This window comes from Physella acuta, unplaced genomic scaffold (assembly GCF_028476545.2).
Source record: "Physella acuta isolate Inbredline_101_S28 unplaced genomic scaffold, ASM2847654v3 ptg000412l, whole genome shotgun sequence".
Classification (NCBI taxonomy): domain Eukaryota; kingdom Metazoa; phylum Mollusca; class Gastropoda; family Physidae; genus Physella; species Physella acuta.
Genome location: NW_026731931.1, coordinates 187,286 through 206,264, shown reverse-complemented (window position 1 = coordinate 206,264; position 18,979 = coordinate 187,286). Strand labels below are relative to the sequence as shown.

The 18,979-nt window shown below is 32.6% G+C and overlaps 1 protein-coding gene and 1 long non-coding RNA gene across 2 annotated transcripts; both read right to left on the bottom strand.

The window, feature by feature from the left end:
- Positions 1-754: 754 nt before the first annotated feature.
- Positions 755-3,415, bottom strand: LOC131942589 (uncharacterized). The gene is made up of 4 exons (XR_009386785.1): positions 3,309-3,415; positions 2,725-2,851; positions 2,323-2,540; positions 755-858 (listed from the first exon to the last, which is right to left on the bottom strand). It is a non-coding gene; the product is annotated as an uncharacterized LOC131942589 (long non-coding RNA).
- Positions 3,416-6,589: 3,174 nt separating this feature from the next.
- On the bottom strand, positions 6,590-17,708 carry LOC131942559 (tolloid-like protein 2). Its single transcript, XM_059302453.1, has 7 exons — positions 17,610-17,708; positions 12,696-12,867; positions 12,309-12,429; positions 9,346-9,548; positions 8,329-8,455; positions 7,329-7,546; positions 6,590-6,717 (listed from the first exon to the last, which is right to left on the bottom strand). The coding sequence occupies exons 1-7, from the start codon at positions 17,706-17,708 to the stop codon at positions 6,590-6,592; spliced, it is 1,068 nt and encodes a 355-aa protein (XP_059158436.1).
- Between the last annotated feature and the right edge of the window lie 1,271 nt (positions 17,709-18,979).

Below are 18,979 nucleotides of genomic sequence, written 5' to 3'. Positions count from 1 at the left end.
TATAAATATAAATATAAATATAAATATAAATATAAATATAAATATAAATATAAATATAAATATAAATATAAATATAAATATAAATATAAATATAAATATAAATATATATATATATATATATATATATATATATATATATATATATATATATATATATATATATATAAATTTATAAACACCTACATTCATTTACGTATAGTGAAGAAACTAGTTGTCTATTATCGGAAAAAAGATGAACTTATAATGCTCTGGTAAAATTTGAATTTGTTTTTAAAATAATGATTTTAATGTATTTCTATTACAAAGACATACATTACTGAAACAACACGATAATTATTATTAAACATTACTCACTGTAGGTATAATAAAAAGCATTGAATCCCCTATATGTATTGTAGCTATCAGTCCTAAACACAATGTACATGTAATTTGATGTAGAGGCGATCAGACCAGGGACAACGTTACCACACAGTGTAGCCAACTGTCTTGGGCTTGAAGACGACCCGTCAAAGACTTGAAGATAGTCATTACTGCAGGTTGATGTTACTGGGCCCAAGTCAAATGATGTTATACTGAAGTAAAAAAAATATTTAATAAAATTTCTTTAGACTTTTTCATGTTTAATGCATTTTTTATTACGATAACACATTTACAGAATTCTTTTTAAAAAAGTTTATTGATTTAAAGCATATTTTATTATCAAACTATATTGTGCAAACTGTAACACTTGCTTTAAGACTATAAACGTTCCGTTAGATCCGTTAAGTGTCCAAGTAATGTGACTGCTGTTGAGATAACCAATAGGAAAGCCTGGGCTAATAATAAGTCCTTGTGATCCAGAAATGATATTTGTCGTTGCTATGAGGGAAAAAAGCACATATTGACTATATATATATATATATATATATATATATATATATATATATATATATATATATAATGTCAAATAGTTTATTTGAGAAATTTATAAAGTCAAATAAAATAAATAAATAAATAACAAGTAATTGAAAAAATATCATTATTAGATTTTTGTAGGTCTACACATTGTGTTTAGAAAAAGAAACACAGTTACAATATTTTTAAAGTAAAAGGTAAACAGGGGATTTGTTTTTAAGTGTATTTAAGAAAAATTTAAATTATTCATTTGATTAAATTGGTAACACAACCTTTTTAGAACATAATAAAATTATTAAATATCAAAATGAGCATTTTTTAAAATCTCAGTTGCTTTAATTTAAGAATTTTGTTTTTTTAAAGCTGTTCACTTTGTATAAGGGGTGCATTCTTTTAGCAGTAGAAAGAACTATTCGGTAAACACATTTGATCACAGTTTTCATATAATTCTATGCTGCTTTTTAATGTAAATTTTCATTTTTACTTTCTTGTATACAGAGTATACAGAAAGTATTATAATCGTGCACAAAAATAACATGAAATTTTGACAGTTTTCACCGTTTTACTCCTCAGTCATTTATCACATCCGGAGTATAGAGGACTTATTTCAATTAGGCAAAAATTATAAATGCAAATATATACACATTTTGGCGTTTTATGCGTTATCGAGTCGTAAAAACTGGATTTTTGAATTCTGTCCGTATGTCTGTGTGTCTGTGTGTCTGTCCGTGTGTAAACACGATAACTTGAGTACCTTTACAGCTAAGTTGATGAAATTAAATATATAAGTATTTCATCAAAATCGTAGATCTTGATCGAATTTTGAGCGATTTCTGATAACCAGAAAAGGTACATTTTCGACTTTGAACTTTTCAAAAGCCTATAACTTGAGTACTATTTAAGACAGATAAATGAAATTTCACAAGTACGTAAACAATCTAGGTCTCTACCTTCTTTCAAATTATGAATAATTTCCGTTGACCGAAAGTACTAATTTACGCTATTTCCGATTTCTCAAAAAAATCATGTATATTTATAAAGTACTAATAATATTGCGCACTATTATGCACATTTTGTATTGGCATTCGCTTGGTGCGCAATTCTTTTTTCTATGAGATTCTATTCAATTTTTAAAAGTTTAAGTAATTAAAAATCATGTCTATATTCCAAGTTATATAAGAATATTTGAGAAAGTTTAGGGGAGATCACTCCCGGTTTATTATTCAACGTGATTTTTATTACATGTTTTACGTCAATATATCTCTTGCAGTGACTGTCGGTAATGGTATTGGCAGTAAAAAGTCGAATAAACCAATATTATACGCTCTTGTAAAATTTGAATTTGTTTTTTTAAATTACAAATGTATGTTTATTACACAGATATACATTCGTGATTCAAAATAATATTTACTATAACACAGTACTCACTGTAGGTAAAATAAGAAGCATTGAATCCCCTATAGTTATTGTAGCTATCCGTTTTAAACACAATGTACATGTAATTTGATGTAGAGGTGATCAGACCAGGGACAACGTTTCCACACAGTGTAGCCAACTGTCTTGAGCTACTAGAAAACCCGTCAAAGACTTGAAGATAGTCATTACTGCAGTTTGTCGTTAGTGGCCCAAAGTCAGATAATCTGATACTAAAATAAAATATTATTACGTTTTGTTCACTGTGTTCTTTCAATTTCAATTACGTCTTTACCACCAATAAAAATTTAAGTGGCTACAAATATTTCTTAAAAAAAAACATTTTTCATAAACTCTAATTTTCGAGTTTTAATTTCATAAATACGTATTTAAATAATTAACTGATTTTCTACTTACTTTAAAATGATAAATGTCCCAGAAACACTATCAATTCTCCAGGTGATGTACTGGTTGTTAGGGTAACCAAGAGGAAATCCTGGACTAATAATAAAACCTTGTGATCCAGTTAAGTTATTTGTCCTTGCTATGAGACGAGCAAGCATATATATATATATATATATATATATATATATATATATATATATATATATATATATATATATATATATATCAAAATAATTCAAAACATTTATTAATAGATAATCATCTGTTTAAAACATTTATACTGTAAACTAGTAATATCTAGATCACGTATGATTTCACATATTTTTTTAAGAAAAATAAAAGTTCAAATGTTTTGTCAGTGGTAGAAATGAGATGAAAATGTTTTTTAAATTTTAATACCTGCATCGAATACAATCATATATGTCTGTGTTTATTTACTAAGTCTATTTAATAAGCAATAATTATTTATTGAGACATGATTATTTTAAAGCTATTTAAATAGTTATATTCCGGGTTTTTTTATAGATGAAACATTAAAGTAATTTAGCTTATATATCCATTTTAATAAATGGACGTTAACACTCTTAGTAACTCACATTGTGTATAATAAGAAGCATTGAAGCCCCTATACGTATTATAGCTATCAGTTCTAAACACAATGTACATGTAATTTGATGTAGAGGCGATCAGACCAGGGACAACATTGCCACATAGTTGAGCTCATAGTTGAGCTAACTTGTTGGAGCTTAAAGACGATCCATCAAATAATTGAAGATAGTCATTATTGCAGGTTGACGACACTGGACCCAAGTCAAATGATGTTATACTGAAATTTAAAATATCAATATTGTAAAAATTACTTCGAACTTTGTTTTGTTTTAATTGATCCTTTACCACAACCAAATTACAAACATAGCCTTAGTTTTGCCTTTGTGCTCCATATGAATATTACTACTTTGAAATTACAAATTGTTCATTTTGTTTAAATGCAGTTCTAAGATTTTGACCATTTAAAACATGCATTCGTTTAATACTTGCTTTAAAACAATGAAGGTTCCTGTTTCTGAATTGATAGTCCAGGTAATGTAACTGTCGTTAAGGTAGCCAAGAGGAAACCCTGGGCTAATTACCAAACCTTTTGATCCATAGATAGTGTTAGTATTGGCTAAAACACAAATAAGTACACATTTATTGAATGCAACGAGCAATGTTACACATTTAAAGAAGCATTGTATATATATATATATATATATATATATATATATATATATATATCCTAATATATAATGGACTCTGTGCGCACTTCTCTCTCTGTCCGCAAAATATTTTCGCCGGACATCACATCAGAAACTGCAGCGATACATGAAGAACTTTATACGGATTTTTGTTGAAAATAATATGTTAGATGTTTTAAATGTATAACCACATTTTTATTTAAAGAAGAAAAATAAAAAATAAAGGCGTATTCGAATGTAGAAAAACAATTTTAATTATGCAACCGCAAAAGTGTTTAAACTTGGGACAAGAACGCATTTAACAATGACGTCGCTAATTGTTTACACTAAAAAAAGAGCCGCGGGCGCTTCAAATTTGGCAGGATCTTGCCTTGGGGCGACAGAACACGGGGACCGGTTGGCCGAAAAGTCTACGATGAGGGGGTCAAAACTGACCTCGACTGACCGGCGCCTTATATGAGCTATAAATCGAAAAAAAATGTCCACGTAGGAACCTCTTCCTAGCTCCTGAGGTCGTAGACCGACCATCGGGCGAATTAATTAAGCATTCAAATTCTCAATGTTTTCGAAAGCCTAAGCGAAGCTTGGCAGCATGCCTAGTATATATATATATATATATATATATATATATATATATATTTATATATATATATATATATATATATATATATATATATATATATATATATATATATATATGTATATATATATATATATATTTACATAGATATATATATATATATATAGATATATATATATATAGATATATATATATATATATATATATATATATATATATATATATATATATATATATATATATATATATATATACATATATATATATATATACATATATATATATATATATATATATATATATATATATATATATATATATAAATGAGATATAGATGAGATAAATAACTCCTAAACACCTTGACTGAATACAGAAGGTCTAATTAAAATTACGCTAATTACGTAAATTTTGCAGCTTATGAAAAACAAACGTCTATGTTTATAATCGGTCTAAATATAATGGGACAAACATTAGAAAATAAATAAAAATGAACAAATTTAGTCAGGCTACGTTCGATTTTTTTTTATTTGGTAAAATTGTGGCAAAACAGCTCGTTTTTTAAAACACAAATAAACCGGGAGTAATCTCCCCTAAACTTTCTAGAATATTCTTATATAACAATACAATGGGGGACCGCACCTCGGGATATAGACATCATTTTTAATCAATTTGTAATTAATGACCCTTTTTAAATTATAATAAAATCTAGTAGAAAAAAAATCTCGACGATTTACACCACCCTTAGTCGGAAAAACATAGTTTTGCAATCTTCTTCATATGTCTGTGTATATGTGTGTGTCTGTGAACACGATTACGTGAGTACCGTTACAGCTAGGTTGACGAAATTTCATATATAAGAATTATATCAAATTTGTAGATATGTATCAACATTGTAGCAGTTCCCGTTAAAAGGAAGTGGAACTTTTTTTGCTTTCAATTTTTCAAAAGCCTATAACTTAAGTACTATTTTAGATAGATCAATGAAATTTCACACGTTAGAAAAAGATATAATTCTCTGCCTTCTGTCAAATTTTGAGTAATTTCCGTTGACCGAAAGTAGTAATTTATGCCATTTCCGATTTCTCAAAAAATGTATGTGAATTTATAACGTACTAATAATATTCCTCACTATTTTACACATTTTCTTTGGCGTTTATATGGTGGGCAATTTTTTTTACGAGATTTTATTCTACTTAAAAAAGTTTAAGTAATTAAAAATGGATTAACAATATGCCTATATCCCGAGTTGCCATCCCTGGTATGGCTATATAAGAATATTCGAAAAAGTTTAGGGGAGATCACTACCGGATTATTTTAAAATCACATACTTATTAATGAATATGACTTAAAGTACACTTAAGTGAGACGGTATTTTATCAGGTAAACCCAGTCTCTCGGAAACATAAATATACAAACAAGGGTGCAAATATACGTTTTCAGAGGCAGGGCCGGGGAAAAAGTGAAAAATCTTAATTTTGATTTTTGCAATGCTTATTTTTGGAAAAACAATGTCCTTAACTTTGGCTTAAACTAACACTGTTTAGAAACTACCTTGTGAGTAAAACTCCCCATAAAATCCTTTATGCGTAACGGAATAATCTGTTCTAAATCTGACTATCAGGTAGTTTGTGGACGAGGCGATCACAGACGAGATGTTTTTAACACAGATGGTGTCAAACGTTCTAGCCGACGTGTTGGATCCGTCGTACACGGTAATGTAGTCTCTGCGGCATCCTTCAGCTTCCACAAAAGATATGCTAAACACAATTTTTAAATGTTACGAATTGGGAACGCTCAGACATATCGTAGAACTACTGGAACACTTAACCTCATTAATATAATCAAGTTAAAAAATTCACTTAGATAAATTTAGAAAAGTTCATACTTTTTAAAGCATTACTGAATATCAACATTATAGAATTATGTTCACATAAAGTTAGAGCAAATAATAGAAATTATATCGTGTCATATATACGAATTATAAATAAATAAAAAACTAAATAAATAAATATATATATATATATATATATATATATATATATATATATATATACACTTTCTCTTACTTTAAAATTAGATATGTTCCAGCTCTAGTGGTCAGTGTCCATGTGATATCCTGCCTATTCAAATAATTTAATGGATAACCCGGACTTGCCACTTTTCCTGACTCGTAGAGCGTTGCTACTGTGCCTGTAAATAGATTACATTTTTAATCTATCTCTTATTTCAAATACATATACAAAAAAAAACATTCTGAAATTCCGTTATTCGTTCACAAAAAACAATAATTTTTATGTACTAACGGATTGAAAACCTTTTGGATTTAATTATAGTGCAGTATTTATTGTTTATAAATAACATTCCTTAGTAAGATTTTTGTTTGCAATTCAAAAGGTAAATTATGTTCATACAATTGTAGAACTATATTATTGTCTTATGATCTCATACAAATAATTTAAAATATTATTATATACTTTTCACACATGAACACAGTTTTACGTAAAATGTTTTTTTTTTTTAAATTACATCATTGTTTTAAAATTTGTAATTAAAAAAAAAATATCTGCAATTATTATAAACAAAATGGATTTATATCTGTTGTTAATATTATTTTATTGAAATTTGTTCACGCACACATTTCCTTTAAAATCTCTCCTGCTGCACGGTATATTTAATTATTGATTTAAAAAGAAAAATAGTAGGCCTACATCTTTAAATACCTACACTTTAGTTAACGTATTCAACCAAATGTTAGCTCAGTGTATGAATAAAAACACTGCAAACCCCTTTTATCACCTCACCTTGTGTATAGTAGGTAGCATTGAATCCCTTATAAACACTCGAGTCATCTGTTCTAAAAACTATGTGCATGTAGTTTGATGTAGAAACGATCATTCCCGGTGCACTCTTGCCACAATATTTGGGGTAAGCGGGAGATGAGGCGCTACTTCCATCATAAACTTGTAAGTAGTCGTATTTGCATTCAGGAAATGTGCCCTCCAGCTTAAATGTATCAATGCTGTTGTAAAAAAATAAATACGATTCCTTTATTTTTCTACCAGTGTTTCTTTCATACTTTTCACTCAGAGGTGGTGTTATGATGCATGTTCTGAGTGTAGATCGATGCGAGTGAATGTTGGTGCGAAAGGTATGTTGAACGCATGGAATGATGACGCGTATAGTGTGACAGTGACAATTTTGTGTAGAGACTGGTTGCTGGGGAGTGTGTGTGAAGCAGTCTAATCTTGATTTGTCGGTGTTAAAGGACGTGTGTTGGTTGACATGACTTAAGTTGAGAGATAGGTTCTAGGAATATATATATGTAGATTAAATAATAAAGATTCGTACAAGGAGTACTTAGTTCGTCTTATCTCTGGGCGTCGTAGATTCGTCTGAACGTGAGATAGCCTTATTGGTTCTCAAGTTTAGAACTTCTCTCCCTGGTAGTGGAGATGAACCAAATGGTAGTTGGCCGAGTCAAGTGGCTCAAACCCTCTCGCACAAACCTAAGCGTAACAGATGGCACAAAATTTTCCGGAGTGGAGGGGGGGGGGGCACTGGTAAAAGTATATTATTACTCTTTCTATATAAATTATATTTTGCTCTAGCCTGGAGGGGAGCTGACGTTTTAAAGTGAAGATTATGAGAATTTAACACACTCTCTCTGAATATGTGTGAATGTGTGTGCTTGCTTGCGTGTGTGTGTGACACATAGTCTAATTTAAGTAATTTAAACTTCGAAATAACAATAAACTATAAAGCACAATTGTTTTTTTTTATCGATTAGCAAAATAGAATTACTTTAGGTTGATAAATGTCCCGGATCTTCCCACGATTGTCCAGTCGTAAACTTTGTTATCTAGATAGACAAGTGGAAATCCAGGACTGACAATGAAGCCGGATGCATCTTGCAATGTTGTTGATGTTCCTACAGGGATATTAATGTACCACAGTATAAATTTGCTTTATCTTTTATCAGTCTCTCTTTGTATATAGTGCCATATATATATATATATATATATATATATATATATATATATATATATATATGTTTATACATTAGGTATATACATTTTGGATTTTATAACAAATTTGGAAATCGTTAGATCATTTTTTTGTTATCAAATGGTTAAGTGGTTATTTTTAGGTTGACACTACATACCGAATAAACGTTTTACTTAAGTACAACAATGTTGTTAGTCACTACGGCCAGCTGCTAAAATTTGATAGTGTTTGCTGTAAATAGCTTTACGAGAATCGTATGAGAAACCACAACTTCAATTGATTGTTAAGGACGAAAGTGCCTCATTAATATATTATGCATGCTTAAAAAGCGATGTATTTTCTCAGTATAGTTAAGGCTTGTTATTATAAACATTTCAACTGATTATTATTTCTGTGTTTTATGTTAAATCAGACCTTCGGAAAACATATTCAAATCTTATATTGTGCGCAAAATATTCTATTGATTAGTACCTAAAATGACCACATTCGTTTTCTTTAAATGGATCTCATCTAATTTGTTCATGAAACAATTCACTTTTCTAGAAACGGGTATAATTATGTTCCCTTATTTGGACCCCTGACAGATAAATACAAAAAGTATAAAACAGGTCTGTCTGTTGGTCCGTCCGTCCGTCCGAACGCGCATCCGAATTAATTTCATAAGAATCGCATGAACATTAAAAAGTTTACAAAAACTCTATAAGATATTAGGTTTTATAAATTTCTTTAAAAACATCTCTGTTGTATTGTAGACGCCTTTCTGTTTTGTTTTTTTTTGCCTGTAACTATCTTGATGTAAACAACAAACCATACCTTGTATTTTAAATGTCGCGTGAAATCGTCCACTTGCTGATGTACTAAACACGACGTACATGTTGCTTGTGGTGGACACTGTCAGCACCTGCCATGATGTGCACATTTTCCCAAATGTCCTGTAGGATGATGAAGGCCCGTCAAATAGTTCCAGATAGTTTGATGAACAGCTATTGACAGATTCCATGTCCAAGTAAGTTACGCTGGAGAGGAGAACGAAATATTGTGAATACAATTTATGATAAAATCTAGAGAGGATGAACGTAAAACAATGATTATAAAAAGAACAATAAAGCAATTTGATGGATACAGAATTTCAGAAAGGCATCAATCTACAAATAAAAGGATACACATACCTTTGAATAAAATCATATTTTTAATTATTTAATTAAATAATAAACTATTTATTAAAATTAGATTTATATATACATATGTATACATACACACACACAGGCACACATATATATATATATATATATATATATATATATATATATATATATATATATATATATATATATATATATATATATATATATATATATATATGTATATATATATATATATATATATATATATATATATATATATAATATATATATATATATATATATATATATATATATATATATAATTTTAAATGTTGATCTATATTTATAAAAAGCAATGTATGTTTGTGTGTGTCTGTCTGTTTGTCTGTCTGTTTGTCCTTTATGCATTACTACACCTCTCACCACATTGCAGTGAAACTTTGGGAAATTGTTGAGAATATTACTGGGGAGGTTTCTGAGGAAAAAAAAATTCAAATTCGCTGGGGTGGCGCCTCGGCAGGGCGCAATATATTTTTCCTCTATATATGGTATATAAAAATAAAAGTCGATTTTGGTTTGACATCGTTCATCTGATAGTCATGAGACTTTGGCGAGTTCATTATAACACTCCAAGAAAGAGTTCTGTAAAAAAATAATTTTTCATTTCGCAAGGGCGGCGCCACGGGAGGGTGGGATTTTCCTCTATATATGGTATATAAAAATAATGAAAGTGATTTGCAGTGACACCGTTCATCCAATAGGCATGAATCTTTGGGAAGAAGTTGAATTTATTCCTAGTGAGGTTTCTGCGCTAAAAACATTTTCAAATTTGCAGGGGTGGCGCCACGGCAAGGCGCGATTTGTTTTTTCTAAAAAGACGATATATAAAAAGAAAAGTCGATTTTGATTTGAACCCATTCATCCGATTGCCATTAAACTTTGGTGAGTTCATTAGAACACTTTGGGGAAGGGTTGTGTAAAAAATCATTTTTCGATGTATCGTATATAAAAATAATAAAAGTGAATTGCCGTGACACCGTTTACACGATCGCCATGAAACTTTGGGAAGAAGTTAAATTCGTTTCTTGGGGAGGTTTCTGCGCTAAAAACATTTTCAAATTAGCAGGGGTGGCGCCCCGGCAGGGTGCGATTTGTTTTTTTCTCTATATACGATTTATAAAAATAAAAGTCGATTGCGGTCTCACAACGTTCATCCGATAGCCATCACACTTTAGGGACTTGATTAGAACACTCCAGGAAAGGGTTCTGTAAAAAATCATTTTTAAAATTCGCAAGGGCGGCGCCACGGTATGGTGGGATTTTTCTCAATATACGGTATATAAAAATAAAAGACTGTTGCGGTTCGACGCAATTTATCCCGGTGCCATAAAACTTTAGGGAGTTGATGAATACTCCCGAGAAGCATTCTGGAGTGGGAGGGGGGAATAGGGGTATGTGGATGGTGGGGGCGGGGGATTTAATTTTGCATGCCCCCCCCCCCCCCCCCCCCCCCGGCAGGATGCGATTTGGCGCCCTGGTCTTTCCCGTGAGCGCTATGGTGAATACGTTCGGTCTAAACAATGTGATAGACAATGAATAGGATGGGGCGTTACAAACGCTTACTAAATTGAATCAGTAGTGTTCTCTGGCGCCCTGGTAGGGTGCGATTAGCCTGCAAATAAAAATGTCTGTTTCGGCCCCCAAAGTTTCACATGGGCCGCTGAGGGCCAAGTAATTCGTTTTATTTTAATAATCAGAAAAATTAACCAAGGTTAGATAATTAACTGGGATGTTTTGTTTTTGTCCGTAAACAATTCAAACTGTTTCGTCACTTTGCGAATGATGCAATCAGCATCTATTTTAGATAATCCAAACAGAAATTGAGATAGAGCATCTAAGAATAGACCAATGCTAACGCTATAATAGTGCATCAGTCACACTGATGTTTAAAAAGCGTCAAATATTTTTTTTACGTGTTAAATAACAAATCCTGTTCATTTTTGTCACTTTAGTGAATGACACAATCTGCATCATTGTTAACAGGATGCTTTTTTAAAGAGCCAGGGGTCGTACGCCGCGCTTATGCGGTAGCGTAATGGGGGGGGGGGGGGCGCCTCGACGTCCCTGACAATGGGCGGTCACCGAAGTGTGTTCTACCTTATTATTTCGGTGAGTGGTTAATGTACACTCAAGGTTTTCATGCGGTAAGGCAGGTAAGCCCGTGTCCTGATATTTATGATCCAAGCGCATGCATTGTTTACATTTAAATAACTGATTTTTAGAAAAGAAGGTCACGCATCTTAGAACATATGATTCGTAACGCGTTGGTGAAATCCTTCTAATATATTTCGTCAAACTTTCTTCTATCCCCGCGGCAACGCGCGGGGGTCGGGTACGCTAGTAATCATATATTATCTCACTTAAAATAAAATTTCTATTGATCAGGATATTATAAACTAAAGCATTGCAAATTATGGCATCTAAAGGATGCTCGTGTTTAATGTATAGTCTACTGGATACATCAGTGGAAACTGTTGATCTTCTGAGTGAAAACAAAATCGCAATGCTATATTTCACAATAACTGATTTACTATGAAATATTAGTGTAATGCAATTTAAAAAAACAACAACACAGCAACAGTATGTAAATACTTGAAAGCGATAATGCTTCCCGTAGATCCTTGAATGGTCCAGAAACATTGCCCAGAGTAGCTTGATGGATAACCTGGGTTGGTTATTGTTCCTGATGCAGCTGTTATCGTTGAATTGCAATCTTAAAAAGAAGTGTACTTAATGGGTTAGGCTACAAAAAAATATTTAAATTAATATTTTTCCCATGGCAACGGCGGGTGATCTTGAAAAAAAAATGTTGAGTTTTTAAGTTTTAAACACTAAGACGTGCATTGATAGAGCTAGCAGTGATGAATTTATAAAAAAAACGAAAGCCTTTTAATGACAAACCACTTATAGATAAATCATATTATATTAAATATTTTAATACTCGTGTATAACACAGTCTAAATGTTTAGCATTACTTACTAGATACACAAGCAGCGACGCATGTGATGTATGTAGTCCCAGAGGCACATGCGCATCTTGAGTTAGAACAGAACCCAGTGACACATTGGGAGCTGGAGCTGCAAGTTTGGCCGTAGTCATACAAGCCAGGCGGTAGTGTGTTACATACAGGAGATGCCGCTTGACTTGAAAACTTAGTGGAAATATGTCAGGTGTGGGGATGTAAAAGACATCAAAGATTGAAAAACAAACAACCCAGTAATTAAGAATAGGTTTAACCAATTGATTTTTTGCTTAGATACAGATTTATAAAGCAGATAAATATAATTGGTGCTATGAACGTTGCTATATCAAAAAGTAGAAATGAGATATAATTGGATAACATTCCATCCGTTTGGGAATATTTAAAAATAATATGAGTTTAAATTCCAAAAAAATATGTTTTATGACTGCTAACCTGACTTCGAAACCAGTATTCAATTGCGAAAAACACTTACCAAATTCTTGTAGGTACACGACTAATGTTAGTGACATTATAGGCTGCTGGCCACGCTATCATTGCATGCCGAAAACTCTGAAACATGTGAGCTCTACTTCACCTACACCATGGACCTTCAGGCTCGACAATGTCCATACTAATGTTTTTGTACAGATGTACGAATCATTAACAATAGAATGAGTACCATGACTAGAGAGCAGCGCTTCGCACTTGAACTATTACATTGTAATTTAGCCAGCATCGCTGGTAATAATACAGAATTATAATTCACCTCAAGCTTTACTTAAACTCAACATCAGCTTTAACCCAAAATATTATTCTCATTCACATTTTTGACACAGCATTCAAATAAATACATATAATACTTACAATTATCGAGCACCATAATAGAGAAAAAAATACGGATTTTATAATCCTGCCTTCCATGATGAACACCCAGTAGAAAACTCTACATGTTAATGACCAGGACTTTCTAAACTAACACTTCAGTTTTCACTGGCTTTGTCAAGGCAAAACGTTATCAGCAAACAAGTTGCGCTCTTAATGACGAAGTCCGTGTCACAAGGAAGTAAAATCTAGACGATAATTAAACTGTTGTGTTAAGATTATTGTAGCCTGCGAGTTAAAGATGTCATGACGAATTTTAAAGTGCACAATTTGGCTAGCACATCATTATAACATCTTTACAAAAGCAAAATGGTCTTCTTAATCACATTTTAGTCATAGCCAATCCTCGTGTAATCATAATTTTAACACATTGAAACACATAAAGTCTGGAACAGAAACCAACGCGCTACAGATGTCTTTACTAAAGCAAACCCATTGGTACCATCACGTATGTATCATAACAGCCTAAAGCAGTTCAAAGACACAATAATTACTAGCCAAATTATGAGTCTACTTCCTAAACTTGTGTGTTCAGATTCCCATTTTTATAATCAAGTATTTATCATAACAAACGAATTACTAACCAAATTGTATGAGTCTACTAGCTAAACCGGTGTATACAGATCCCCATTGTATAATCACGTATTTACCATAACAGCCCGAAGACACAATAACTGCTAGCCAAATTATGCGTCAACTTCCTAAACGTGTGTATACAGGATACAGATTCAAGCCATGTGTTACAACATGTGTTTAACCCTATCACTTGATTACAGTTTCCAACGAGTATAGTGTGTGTACTAAACGTAACCTAGTTTGTGTAGCGTCCACTCATCTCTAATGTGTACTTAACTCAACATCCTATATACAGTGTCCACCGATCTATAATAATAGTTTCACTGTTCTGTCATTCTGTCTCAATGTCACTCTGTCTTGTCATGCAGGAACAATAGACTTGAAAAGCTGGTTCTAAATACTTATAAATTTGTGTTACCAGAAAGCATATTTTTGAACCAAAATTGAACATTTTATAAACGTTGTGTAATACGTACCAAAATACTTTCAGCTTAATTTATACTCGAAATGGACTAAGAAATAAGTAGGCCTACTAGTAATCTAAAAGTAATTCAGAAAACATTTTTTTTTTAAATTTAAAATAGTAGAGTCATGGAGTTGGGTTGCTTAGGGAGGTTGCATTTTTTAAATAAATACAACACTTGGCTATACACCACAGATCACTACTGTGTATTTTTATTATGGAGAACAATAATATTGTTCTGACTTTTTACAAGCTTTTATTTAACTCACTTCCTAGTCAGTCGTCAGTCTGTCTATCTAGATAGAAACGCCCGAGCGAAAGTATATGCTCTTCTAACTGACAGATATGGTTCGAAGTTGGTACGTGGGTCTAGACAATAATACAATGCAATATGACATTAAAGTTGACTTAATTGATTGCCTAATTAATTATTTATGATTTACTTAACATTTTGTCCAAATTAGTAGGCTGTCTCGTCAAACTATTCCGCACTATTAGACTACGTCATCACGTGCGCAATGGTTTTTAGTCATGCAACTCTATTGCATTAACAAATTGAAAGTACAGAAATTTCTTTTTCATAAAAAACGTTTTAATAACAAGCTTTTATATACTAATGCATTAAAAGTAGAAAATAAATTATAGACTACTATTTAAATAACTATAAAGAAAAGCGTGGGTCTCTTCCTAAACATTAGTAAAGGTATCCAATAGATTCTAAAGTAGTCCACGCTTTTCTTTATAGTTATTTAAATAGTAGTCTATAATTGATTTTCTTTTTAGTGCATTAGTACATAAGAGCTTGTTATTAAAACGTTTTTAATGAATTTTTTTTTTACAATATATTCTCATGACTAAAAACCCATTGCGCGCCTATTGAAACGTGATTACGCGCTATTGGAGGTAATGACGCGTGTGGTGTGGTTGGATACAAATGCCTATACTAATTTGTTAAAATTTTTAATTAATTCATAAAAAATTAATAGGCATCCAATTAAGTCAAATTTAATTTCAGATTGCATTATCTTCATGTCTTGTCCCACTTGCCAACTGTGAACCGAATCTGTCAGTTCGAAGTGTCAGAATTTTCGCTCGAGCATTTCGATCTAGACTGACGACTGACGATGAAATGGGTGAATAAAAGCTTGTAAAAATTCATTAAAAATATTCATAAAAAACGTTTTAATAGCAAGCTTTTATGTACTAATGCACTAAAAAGTAGAAAATAGATTATAGATTACTATTTAAATAACTAGAAAGAAAAGAGTGGGTCACTTTAGTTCCTATCGGATACCTTTACTAATGTTTAGGAAGAGACCCACGCTTTTCTTTATAGTTATTTAAATAGTAGTCTATAATTTATATTCTACTTTTTAGTGCATTAGTACATAAAAGCTTGTAGTTAAAATGACGTGTTTTATGACATTTTTTTTAGTAATTTACATGTGTTTTTTTTTTACAATAGAATTTCATAACTAAAAACCATTGCGCGTCTATTGAACGTGATGACGCGCTATTGAACGTGATTACGCGTGTGGTGTGGTTGGATAGAAGTGCCTACTAATTTGGTCCAATTTTTAATTAATTCATTAAAAATTAATTAGGCCACCAATTAAGTCAAATTTAAAATCACGATGCATTGTCTTCACGTCTTAACCCACGTTCCAACTACGAACCGTTTCTGTCAAGTAGAAGTGCCTGCAATTTCGCACCGGCGTTTCGATATAGACTGACGAATGACGACTGACGACAGAGGAAGTGAATAAAATAAAAGCGTGTAAAAACGTTTTAATAACAAGCATTTATATACTAATGCACTAAAAAGAAGAAAATATATGAGTTTCAGTAAAAATATAGTAATATATTACGCTTCTATTAATATAACTATAAAGAAAAGCGTGGGTCGCTACCTAAATTTAATAAAAGTATCCATTAGATAATATAGTGTCACACGCTTTTCTTTATAGTTATATAAATAGTAGTATTATATTACTATATATTTAAAGAAACTCATTTATTTTCTACTTTTTAACGCATTAGTACATAAAAGCTTGTTATTAAAACGTTTTTTATGAATTCTTTTTTTTTGTTTTACTCTCCCTGGCCATTCCGGATGACTTCAAGGAGAGGTTAAACGCAGTTTTTTTTATATATTTCATTACATCAAACATTCTAAACGGCTTTTCAACGGCTAATATTCGATCATCATCATCATCATCATCACTCCTTTGTGGCCCCTGGGGAGCAAAGAGCTGCAACCTCACATCTCTAGCTGACTCGGTTTTGGGCGGCTCCTCTAATCTTTGCCCATGAGAGCCCAGCTGCTTTCGCCTCTTCCTCAACCGTTTTCTTCCATGTTTTCCTTGGCCGGCCCACCCTCCTTTTCCCCTGGGGATTCCAGTCCAATGCATGTTTTGCGATGTTTTCTTTTTCTTTTCTTAACGTGTGTCCGATCCATCCCCATTTGATATCTTTCTCTATTGGCTGTTGCTTTAAAATTTGCCACAGGTCTTTGTTTAATATTTTGTCTGGCCATCATATTTTGAGTATATGTCGTAAGCATTTGTTTACGAACGCCTGTAGCCTATCAGTATTTGTCTTCGTAACCCTCCAGGTCTCCAAGCTATAGAGTAGCACTGCCTTAACATTTGTGTTGAAAATCCCAATTTCGCTCCGGAGTGACAGGGCCGTGGACCTCCACATCGGGCGCAGTGAGTTGAAGGCACATCTAGCCTTGTTGATACGGCATTTTATGTCCTCGTCTGCTCCCCCGTCCTTATTGATCACGCTTCCCAGATATGTGAATGTGTTTGTTTCTTGTAAATCTTCTCCATTTAGCTGTATCGGCAGGTCCTGGCTGTTATTGATTCTGATGACCTCTGTTTTGTTTTTATTGATTTTTAGTCCCATTTTGGAGGCTTCTTCAGATTGCCGATTTAGTTTGGCTTGCGTGTGTTGATGCTTATGAGATAGTAGGCAGATGTCATCGGCACAATCAAGATCATCCAACCTTTTTGTGAAACTCCAATGGATTCCTGTGTCGTTTTTTGTGGCTCTCAGCATGATCCAGTCGATTACCATCAAAAATATCATTGGCGATAGCATACATCCCTGTCTTACTCCCGTCGTCACCGTGAATGGTTTTGTTAGCTTTCCCTTGTGTATTACCTGACTGGTGGAGTCTTCATATAGTTTCTGTGTGATAGATATACATTTTTTGGGTATTCCATAGTGGCTCATTAACTTCCAGATAGCATCTCTATTCACACTGTCAAACGCCTTTTCGAAGTCGAAAAAAAGTCATGTATAAGGGGGATTGCCACTCAAGGGACTGTTCGATAATGATGCGCAGCGTGGCAATGTGGTCAGTACATGACCTGTCCTGACGAAAACCAGTCTGTTCTTGTCTCAGCTTTTTTCCAAGGCATCTCTAAGTCTCTCTAGGATGATTCTTGTCAGCACCTTACTTGGAACTGAAAGAAGCATTATCCCTCTCCAGTTGTTGCATTGTGTCAGGACTCCCTTCTTTGGCAGTTTTATCAGGTATCCCATTTTCTAGTCAGATGGGATTATCTCTTCTTCCCAAATCTGCTTAAGTAGAGGATGTAGTATGTCTGATGATATGGCTGGGTCTGCTTTTAGTGCCTCTGGTGGAATGCCGTCCGGGCCAGCTGCTTTGCCATTTTTCATGTTTTTTATTGCTGTTATTGTTTCTAACTTTGTAGGTGGATCTGAACACACATCTAGTAGGTGATTTGCAGGTGGTATATCGGGGATGTTTGATGAGAGAGGATGGTTTAAAATCTCATCAAAGTGCTGTACCCATCTGTCTGTCTGTTCTGTGTCACTTGTTAAAATATTTCCTATTTTATCCTTTACTGGTTTGTTGGGATTAATGTTCTTGCCTGATAGTGTCCTGGTTACTTCATAGAGCCTCTTCATTTTTCCTTGTCGTGCTGCAGTTTCTGCCTCCTCTATCATCTCCTGTATGAACTGTCTTTTGTCTTCTTTTGCACTTTTCCTGACCATGCGATTTACTTCAAAATAATGTGTTCTGAGGTTTATTTTCTCTTTTTCATCCTTACATTTGTCAATCTTCGGCTTTATCTCTTTTCTATCTTCAATTTTGGCCCATGTCTCTGTTGTGATCTATTCTTTTTGTTCATTTTTTCTTCTCCCCAATATGTCAGTGCATGTTGACTTCCATAGTTCCTGTATTCCTAGCCATTTTCGCTCTACTGTTTCCTCTGCCAGGATGGAGAGTGCTTCATACCTTTTTATATATTTCATTACATCAAACATTCTAAACGGCTTTTCAACGGCTTATATTCGATACAAAAATATAAAAATTAGTTTTAAATTATAAACATTTTGTTTGGC